The sequence below is a fragment of the Musa acuminata genome, chromosome BXJ1-7, assembly GCF_036884655.1.
Source record: "Musa acuminata AAA Group cultivar baxijiao chromosome BXJ1-7, Cavendish_Baxijiao_AAA, whole genome shotgun sequence".
Classification (NCBI taxonomy): Eukaryota; Viridiplantae; Streptophyta; class Magnoliopsida; order Zingiberales; family Musaceae; genus Musa; species Musa acuminata.
The window spans coordinates 42,104,044-42,114,571 of NC_088333.1; the positions used below are offsets into that span (position 1 = coordinate 42,104,044).

Sequence of the window (10,528 nt, forward strand, 5' to 3'; positions counted from 1 at the left end):
AAAAAAGATCGTCGTCGAATGTTTCATGATTTTGGTCCCTCCAACAATCAAGTCAACGGTGGGTTAGAGTTTTTCTTTTTTTTTCCCTCGATCGGATACTGACCAGGTGCTTTTATGTTACTGTATGCAGGTCGATCGTATGCGGGCGTAGCAACCGATCCTCGGGAGATGAGACGATACCTTTGTGCGGTCGTCGTTCCGAGATGCGCGGAACAATGCCATGTGGCGTCATCCCGAGCTTTCCAGGACAGGACGCATCGAGCCACGTCTTGATACTGGCTCGACGTATTGACACGGACTTAGCTGGTTTTGCCTAAGTCGTGCGGCACCCTTGCGCGTCCGTCCGCAAAGGTCAGCCTCCCCGAAGCCTCCCATCGTCCATTAGGACCAACAAAAGAGAGAACGGGTTAAAGAGAACGCCTCAATCGGGATCCACAAGCAAACATGTCCGAAAAACACTTCATAGATAATGCAAATTACAAACAGACTTTACAAGCTCTGAATAGTTACACAACAAAGGGTAAAATGGTCCATTACAGACAGAAAAGCTCTCGCATGTGTCCACATGACACAACCTTTATTTACAAGCCTAAAGAGGCCACCAACCCAACTAAAATGAGACTTATAAGCCTTCGGCTGCCCCTCTACACGCTGTACAAGGCATGAACATGCCAACAGACACGGACAGATATAAGCATTACATCAAACATCCTGTTTCAAAGTTTGGCCGTGACATTCTCCCCCACTTATCCCTTCGACGTCCTCGTCGAAGCCTTTGTGAACACTACAACTCTTCACCTTTGCTGAGTCTTCAATCTTCTGCTCCAGCTGCAATGCGCCTCCTGGCTCCCAACTGCTCTCCACTGCTGTTTCTGAGTAGTCGAACCTTTGATCCGCCATGCTGCTTCAACTCGCCAATGACTCTGACTCTGGTGTGGGGTTGGCTGAGTTGTATTGATCCTCGTTGATTCCTGCGGATCCACCAAATGAAGGAAAAGACCATCTTTACTGCGCCAGTCTCTCAAAATTTCCACATGCTGCTTGAACTGGGTGGATGCTTGTTGGAGCTTTAACGAGCATCGCCTCGCAAACTTCTGAAGTTTTGGGTCCTTCCTCCACAAAATCTGCTCATTGACTCTTCTTTCAGTTAGTTGTCACATCCAAGTAGGTTCGCATCACTTCCGCTTTCGATTGGCATTTCGTTGGGAAATGAGGCGGACAATCTACTCTCAGTAGCACTAATCACCGTTGGTGAGGATTTGACAACTATTGTCTTCCATTATCTTCGAAGGGTCTTTGAACTTGTGCAGCGCTCCTCTGCTGGATAGATAAGAGAATTGGGGTACTTGGTTTTCGCCCATTCTCTTAAGAGTTGAGAAGGCAAAGGTTACTTGACTTCGCCCGCCTCCTCGAGGTTGTACTTCATGCATCGAGCTGGTTACTGGCCTTCGCCTGCTCTTTGCTCACACTTCTGAAGCACTTGAAGTGTTTGCACTCCTTGCGTTGAGTTAGCTACTGTGATTCACCTTCTCAATGCCATCGAACTTCTGGAATGCAGGAAGTTTTCACCCCAACTTGGAGTAATTCTCTTATAGATGAGGTCGCCTCTGGGATTGTACCGTATTCTCCATCAACCCTGCCGCCTACTCCACTGAGTAGCAAAGGTACAACACCACGTACTGCCTGCTTCATTCCTTGGTCGTGCACTCTTGCATGACCCGAAGTCCTTCACTTACGGCTATCTTAATGAGAAACTTGTTGACACCGGTCTTACGAAGTTTCTTGGCCTCTGCCCTTCAGCCTTGTCTCGGTACTTGGAGATTGCCTCTGCATGCTCCACCTCCTCGGCCCCTTTCACGACCAAGCGCTCTCCCTCTATGAGAGCAAGGGATCAATGACTTGCACGGAAGTCCCGCCTCTGCGGTACCATGGCGCTGCCATGCCCATGGCCCTACTATCCGTCGCCTCGCCTCTGTATCCTTTTTCTTCACAATCAGTAGAGATGTCTCCGTGGCACTCCTCTGAGTCCACCTCCATTCTAACTGATGCTTGATTTTGGGTAGCTAAGTCCCTCTGGACTCATCGTCGCTTCCTCGCCCCTTTCGACCCCCTGCTTCAACACCTCTGTGTTCTCCAAGCAGTCCGCTTGGTCGATGGAAAGACAGACTGTAACTCCCATGCATGGCCTCTGCCATCACGTTGTAGAGTTTGCACCAATTCTGTTCTCCTTAGCTTCCTTGGTAGCAACGTTCGCTTACTCGACCTTGTCCTCTGACTTGTTGGGCTCCCTTAAGCGAATATGAGCTCTGGAGAAGTCCAACTCTCCAACTGCTTCGATCATACCTCTGCATGATCAAGTCCCTCCCATGGAACTCACTAGTACTTGCATTCGAACTTTTCCCTTGGTGGAACCCAGCCCCATATGCTGATGACCAAGGTTTTCATCCGATGCAAAATTCGGTGCACGCTCGGAAGACCCGCCTCTGCGGTACCATGGCCTTCACTCCTTGAATCCATAGCCCTTCTTGCCGTCGTGTTGTTCACCAAAGCTGAGCTCCCAGTAGCTCCCGATCATACCTCCATATGATCTCATCCCTCACGGGACAGATTGTGTGTATCGCATTGCCACGAACTGTTCCACCACGATCCGCTGCACCATGTCGCCTCCCGGTGACATCTCCATTGCATTATGATCCTTGTGGAATAAACTCGAATTGTGAACCCTCCATGTGTGGCCTCTGCCAATACATCGCAGGGTCCCTTCCACCTTCGATTTTGTTCACTCCTCTGGCAATCGACCTTCATCCACCCACTCCTGGGTCACACCTAGATGAAGCACCGCTCTAGGACAGTCCGTCACCTAGTAGCTCCCGAAGTCCACCAACTTCACTATAATTTGTGCACCATTGTCTGGATCCTGGGCCTCTGCCCCTACCAGCACAATCTTCACTACGCACCGCTTCCTTCATAGCAACTCGAATGGCAACACTGTGGCATATTCTTCAAGAGTATCCGCCTCTGCGTCCTCTTGCCCCGTGCTAAGGCCTTCTGAACCCAACTTCGCCTCCGCAAATTGAGTCGCCTTAGTTCCTCCATCAAATGCTTCTCCGAGATAAGGTGCATGTGCCTCGAAGCTCCCTTCGTCTTTGGCACCATGCAAGATGAGTCCACTCCGTCAGAATGAAGGACCCATGGAACAACATGATCCTACTCTTGCCTCTGTAAGAGTTCATGTCCTTGACCTCTGTCTAAGAAAAGCATTGTGCCTCTGCTCCATGTTCCAACTTCTATGCTGGCTCCCTTCATGCGGCTTGGGTACTTCGCCAAGTTACACCCAAGTTGCTCCGCTCCTCGTTTTTGCATTGAGTCGATGGTGGCTCTCGCACCCACTATTTCACGGGTCAGCCCTCCCTTGAGTCCGATCTCCACATCGACTCCAAGTGTACCTTCATAAGTTGCTTTAGGTCACTCCCCCACTTGATCTCGCAATGCATCCACCAATGCATTCTCTCAAGCGAGATCATGCGACGACTCCTCGCCGCTTGCTCAGTCCATCGAGCTTCGTGGAGTTGTTGTTTGTTGAGGTACTCCTCCTCAACATGTGAGGTCCGTCTCACATGATTCTCCCTCTGGAGAGCCGGGACTTATCCCTCCTGGATAACTATCCCGTTGGAGTAACATCTCTCTTCGTTTCGAAGACTACCATCCCCTTGGACTACTCCGATCTGCTAAACAAACTGTGCATTGTTCTGCCTCCTGCAAACGCACTTGCTAGATTGCACCTCCTCGTCAATACAGCCCCCGTTGCGCCCCTCAAGGCCTAGCAACATGCTGAACTCGTTGCACACTTCAGCCTCCTACGGACGTATCCTTCACATGCCGAAGAGAAAGTTTCAATGCTCCATGGCGCCGAGTCTCGGTCGCCTTGGGATGGCCATGAACATTCCGTCGTCTGCATACAAGCAATGCATGAGTACCAAATTCTTCGAGTTAGCAATTCCCCTCACCTCTGTGAGCTTTGCATAACTCTTTTGGTCGTTGAACAACTCATTCCACCTTGCATGATCTCATTCTTGCCGAGCGCCTCGCTTGCCTAGAGCACCATCAAGTATAGTTGTCAACGTTGAGCCGTAGCTCAAACTTAGCCATCCCAACCTTTGTGCGCTCCGCATTCTTCCAAGCTTGCCTGTTCTCGTGGTGCCTCTTGCGCGAAGGGTTGGTCATTCCTCTGAATGCCAATGTTAGATGCCCGCTCCTCTGAGCGACTCTTTTCCCTACATCTCCATGCTCGTTTTCCCTCAAACGGTCGCGCGTTGCTGACTGCCCTCAACGCAGCCCCGCTAGGTCCCCCACGTTTGCATGTCAAGTGTTTCTATGAGTGCTTGTCCCGCTCTGATACCATATGACACGAACTTAGTTGGTTTTGCCTAAGTCGTGCGACACCCTTGCGCGTCCGTCCGCAAAGGTCAGCCTCCCCGAAGCCTCCCATCGTCCCTTAGGACCAACAAAAGAGAGAACGGGTTAAAAAGAACGCCTCAATCGGGATCCACAAGCAAACATGTCCGAAAAACACTTCATAGACAATGCAAATTACAAACAGACTTTACAAGCTCTGAATAGTTGCACAACAAAGGGTAAAATGGTCCATTACAGACCGAAAAGCTCTCGCACGTGTCCACATGACACAACCTTTATTTACAAGCCTAAAGAGGCCACCAACCCAACTAAAATGAGACTTATAAGCCTTCGGCTGCCCCTCTACACGCTGTACAAGGCATGAACATGCCAACAGACACGAACAGATATAAGCATTACATCAAACATCCTGTTTCCAAGTTTGTCCGTGACAATATGGGAGTGCTCCTGAACGTAATGCTACGTCGCATTGATCGTGACGTAGCGTGAACCCAAAATATATCTTATCACGAACACATCAATGGGAAGGCTGTACGACCGTCCACGTTTAACATGGGCGATAAGGTTGGCAGCTTCCTCCAGCCGACTTCGCCATCCTACGTGGAGCCCATGGCTTTGTCGCACGAGAAAGGTTGGGTGGGTGGGTCGACTCCTACCTTCTCGGTGACTTCGCTATGAGCACATGATGATACTATTTGGATGATGGAAACCCTAATACGCATTCAACTAAATTATCATTTGTTTAACAAAAAAAATGATATAAAATAAAATTAAACGAAAATGCAAGAAAGATAAGAATGCTAAGAATTAAAATCCGTCAAAAAATGACACATCCGTCAGAAAGTATCCAAAGAGTTGAAACGAATGATTCGACACAACCTTTTGCTGAAGATGCTTCCACGCCATGCTCTACGCAGCAGCCTTTCTTCAGCTTCAGACCCCAAGGATTCTGTATGTCTCACAACATGACAACAGAAGAAGTTCCAACAACAGTCAATTGCGACCACCAAGCATTGATGATGCTCACTAAAAGACTGTACATGATTCATGTTTGGATATTCCGAGGGTCCAACGATAGGACATAAATAGAAAGCAAGCAAGTCATCTCCTCCGATGTGTTTTGTAGTGTATGCTGGGCATCGCACGTTGACGCCTCTTGAGACGAAGTTGAAATTAATCTTCCGACGGTCCCCTGCAATTAGGCCGAAACCTACCGTCCTACTATGGGCCGCCAACTTGGGTAAAGGCCCGTGTGCCGCTGACAATCTCATGTTCCACTCGTGTGATAGATAACGTAAAAAGTTGGGGTCCACAGAGACTTTTCAGTATAAATTGAATTAAATTAAGAATCTCCTTTCAGTATAAATGCTGCTGACATCTCTACCTTTGAACGTGGAGATTTTCTGCATGACCCGATCGAGTTTGGCACAAAACATGATTTTAATTAAATATTTTTTTATTTTTTTATTTATACTTTTCATATAAGGATAGTCGAAAGCTTAACGACCTCAATTTAATTGGGTTTGATGATCATTTTGAATGCATCAAAGTGGCTGTTCCATGAAGTTTTTGTTAACTGCAGCGTAATGTAAAGAGGAAGACGAAGAAGAGTACGGTCGTACGTGGTAAGGAAGGGATTGACCGGCAGCCACCCAACGCCAAGACTCTTCTCGTCTTCCTATTCGATGACTCAACAAGTGGCAGCCTCCGAGGGTGAAACCGACATTTCATGCGTTCCATTTCCGCTTCTCAGTGGTCAATTTGACCACCGCGGTGGTGATGAAATAGAGGAGGATGATTTGCTTGCTGAGCTTGACGGAGTTCACTCCTTCCAGCTCACCTCTCTCTGCTGATCATGTCGAAGTGGCGCAGGAAAGCCAAACCAACACTGCCCCAACGTCTCCTCGTCCCGCTCCTCATGCTCATCTTCCACTTCACCCCCTCCGCCGCCATCGATCTCCTCTTCAACGGCTTCGAGGCCTCCGACCTCGACCTCTACGCCAACGCCACCCTCGAGCCGTTCCCCTCCTCCGCCGCCCCCGTCCAACGTCGCCACCGCCGCCGCTACCTCTCCCTCACCGCCAACGACACCTTCTCCCTCGGTCGCGCCCTTCTACCCTCCCCCGTCACCACCAAGTCCCCCAACTCCTCCGAGGCGCTGCCCTTCGCTACCTCCTTCCTCTTCTCCATCGCCCCCGTGCCCCAAGCTCTCCCTGGTCACGGCATCGCCTTCCTCTTCGCCCCCGAACCTGGCACCCTCGGCGCCACGTCTTCCCAGCACCTCGGCCTCTTCAACCTCTCCACCGACGGCGACCCCTCCGACCGCGTACTCGCCGTCGAGTTCGACGTCTTCCAGAACGAGGAGTTCCACGACATCAACGCCAACCACATCGGCGTCGACCGCAACTCCCTTACCTCCGTCGCCGCCGCCCCTGCCGGTTACTGGCCCGACGACGAGGGCGGTGCCGCTGCCTCCTTCGTCGGACTCACCCTGAACGACGGGACCAACTACCAGGCTTGGGTCGACTACGCAGGCGGCCGGCTCAATGTCACCATGGCCCCGGTCTCGTTCGGTCGGAAGCCGCGCCGCCCCCTCCTCTCCGTTGAGATCGACCTCTCCGACCTCTTCCTCGACAAGATGTACGTCGGGTTCTGCGCCTCCACCGGGCGATTGGTGGAGCACCACCGCGTCCTCGGCTGGAGCTTCAGCAACTCCAACTTCTCCGCCGCAGACGGCCTAATCACCTCCGATCTCCCCAATTTCATCCCGCCGGCGACCGAATCCGATGCGATTTCGAGAAGGCACCTCGTCATCGGCCTCTCCGTGGCTGCGATCGTCGTTCTGCTCTCGATCTTGGGGATATGGATGGCGATCCGTCGCAGGAGAAGTAGGAAACGAAGCACGGAAGAGGTATGCGAGGAGACGATCGAGGACTGGGAATCCGAGTATTGGCCGCATCGAATTGCTTACCAGGAGATCGTCACCGCCACGGAGGGTTTCTCCAACAGCAACCTAATCGGCCGCGGCGGCAATGGGAGGGTCTACAAAGGAGTTCTCGGCGGCGCACAGGTGGCCGTGAAGCTCTTCTCTCAGACCAACGAGGAGGAGGCGAAGCATTTCGCAGCGGAGGTCTCGACCCTCGGCCGGCTGAAGCACCGGAACCTGGTCGGCCTCCGCGGATGGTGCCGGGCACGACGAACGGCCGCTGCCGGTGGCGGCGACGCGATGATCCTGGTGTACGACTACATGGAGAACGGGAGCCTGGACCAATGGATCTTCGGCGCCGGTCAGCCGCTGGATTGGGGATCGAGTGTGAGGATCCTCCGGGATGTGGCGGCGGCGGCGCTATACCTGCACGAGGGTTGGGGCGAGGCGGTGGTGCTCCACCGCGACATCAAGGCAAGTAACGTGATGCTGGACGGGGCGATGACCGGCCGTTTAGGGGACTTCGGCCTGGCGCGGGCCCACCAGCGGGGGCGGGCGCTGGGGACCACCCGGGTGGTGGGTTCGGCGGGTTACCTTGCGCCGGAGGTGGTGCGGACCGGCCGGGCGACGACGGCGACGGACGTGTACGCCTTCGGAGTGCTGGCGCTGGAGGTGGCGAGCTGGCGGCGGGCAGCGGAGGAGGGGCTGCCGCCGCTGGTGGCCTGGGCGAGGGAGGCCGCCGCGATGGGCGGGGAGGCGGCTGTGGTGGACCGGAGGGTGAGGGCGTCGGAGCGGTACGACGAGGGGGAGGCGGCGCGGGTGGTGGCGGTGGGGCTGGCGTGCACGCGCGTCGCCGCGGCTGCGCGGCCCACGATGAGACAAGTGGTGCGGATGTTCGAAGCCGGCGAGGACGAAACGGCTGACGGCGGGGACGACTCGACGTCCTTGCTGCTGGACGCCAGACTGAAGCCGGCGATGCGGTCCGACAAGGCGTTTGCCTCCGCAGGGGCCCAACGGCAGCCGCACCGCCATCTCACGTTCGAGGAGCTGCGGCACTCGATTTCCTGTTCGACGTCGCTCTCCGGATCCGACGTCATCTTAGAGGGACGCTAAAATTCTCCGTTTCGTTACCTTTTCACACACACACATATATATATATATATATATATATATAGGAAACGTTCAAATGATGAGTTTTCTTTATTTAAAGGGTGTTTTTTTTTCTTTGGAAATTTCCATAGATTTGTTTTGGTGAAAGCCAACTTGATGTTGTAGTTGCCCTTGCTACCATTTCTGTAAAAAGAAATTTAAATTCGTCATGTTTTATATATGTAATTTTAGCACTTGGTTTGTGCTTTCCAAATCTTCATATTATTCCATTTCTTTGAATATATTAGCAAAAACCGATTAAATTGTTTCACACAATAATACTTCAGCCTCCAATTACAATATAAAGAATTCATGCGTCTATCCTTGTCAATATGCATCGAATCCTACGTTGCAACGCATAGATTACGTACCTGACATCTGCAAACAGGTGTACAATACAAAAGTTGCAACCATGCACGGCCGGCCTGGACACACTATATTCTCCTCAAAGGAATTAGAATGAGGTATGGTGGTCAGATATTACACGTAACGTGGTGTCGGATTGTACCTAACTCTTGCATCCCTCTGCCATTCTCCTCCTTGTCTCTACTGACGCAACCACAGCCAATGCAAACTTTGACTCTTTGTTCTATCTATCGCACTTAATTACGTCCTTCTGCCGTGTGGTTTGGTCAGGTCGCATTCCCTGCAACCTTCACTATTCTATTACGTCAAATGTACAAGGCAGAAAGAGAGCCAAGAAGACTGTGTGATCGAACAGAGCAGCAGCAACATACGTCCAATGCCCTGTGGAGACTGTCATCACTCACCGGTCAAAGAAGAGGGCTACAGTTTGCATTGACAAGCTCCATTGGTCAGAGCACAGCTCCTAAGAAAACACAAGCAGAGAATGGTGCTCTGTCCATTTCGCAGGGTATGTTTCCAGATTAAAAAAAATAAAGACTTATCTTCTTTAGCCCAGTCAATGCCGGTGTCTGAATCCCCCCACCTTATGCATCCCACGCTGTCCCACATCGGACATCCTGTGACGTCTTGTCACCTTTGTAGGTAACGACCGGACAAATATGCAATTGATAGAAGGTTGCAAAGCAAAGAACACTTCAATGGGAAGATATTTATATAATTCAAAACCACAAATTTCGACGTGACTGATCCCCTGATTCTGACTGTGATATGCTAATACAAGTCAGATAGGAAGTCCAACACCATATTTTGATGAATTGATATGCTAAACCAAGAATATATCTCCATCTTTTGACCAAGCACTCGGCATATCCAATTGGTCTTTTTAATCATATCATGAATATAAATCATTCTTATATCTTTGACATTTAAAATTATATCATTCAGTAAACTTTTGAATCGTCGGTCGAGGAGTCGGTACGATTCGGTTAAATCCCGAATATGCAAGATTGTTCACGTGAAGAATTTGGCAGCTAAAGTGAGTGTCGGGTCGGGTTAAGCTATGAATCTTGTTGTATGTTTCTTCATCGTCAAACCTTGCACACAAGTTGAGATCGGGTAGGAGATTTTTCGACTCGATCCCTCCGAAACTCAAGTTAGCCTTGAGTGTAATGAGAGTGAGTTGAGTATACGAAAAGTCTCCCCTGACGTTGGCCAAGTGACACGTTTTTATATTTGCATATAGGGGTCGATTGTACCTGGTTCATTGATGATCGTCGACCCCTTAAGCGATCAGCCTATATCTTTCGTGTAGACACCGGTTGGCTTACACGGATCGATGTCGACCAATGCCATTCTGAGTTTTCCGAAACAGCTTCATACTCGATGATGTCATCCCAAACTTTCCAAGACCAACTTCATATCGTGCGGTGCACCTCGCACGACCTCGTACAACGTGGGAGGATGATCATGTCATCTAAGTCTAAGGCATCATGTTAACATGATCCACCATATCGACTTTGAAATTTTACATCGGTTCGCCTATGGACAGCTGCCAAAGGGCGTGCTACTAAATTATGCATTATTAAAACCAATTTCTCATCTACCCCCATCAAATTAAATTGACACAATTAATTCGTATCCGAATACATTGACTAATCGGGCAATTCACGT

At 50.7% G+C, this 10,528-nt stretch overlaps 1 protein-coding gene across 1 annotated transcript; it reads left to right on the forward strand.

Moving 5' to 3' along the window:
- Positions 1 to 6,132: 6,132 nt before the first annotated feature.
- On the forward strand, positions 6,133 to 8,685 carry LOC103992774 (probable L-type lectin-domain containing receptor kinase VII.2). Its single transcript, XM_009412613.3, has one exon. It carries the CDS (start codon positions 6,272 to 6,274, stop codon positions 8,453 to 8,455), a length of 2,184 nt encoding a protein of 727 aa, XP_009410888.2. The 5' UTR covers positions 6,133 to 6,271; the 3' UTR covers positions 8,456 to 8,685.
- The last annotated feature ends 1,843 nt before the right edge of the window (positions 8,686 to 10,528 follow it).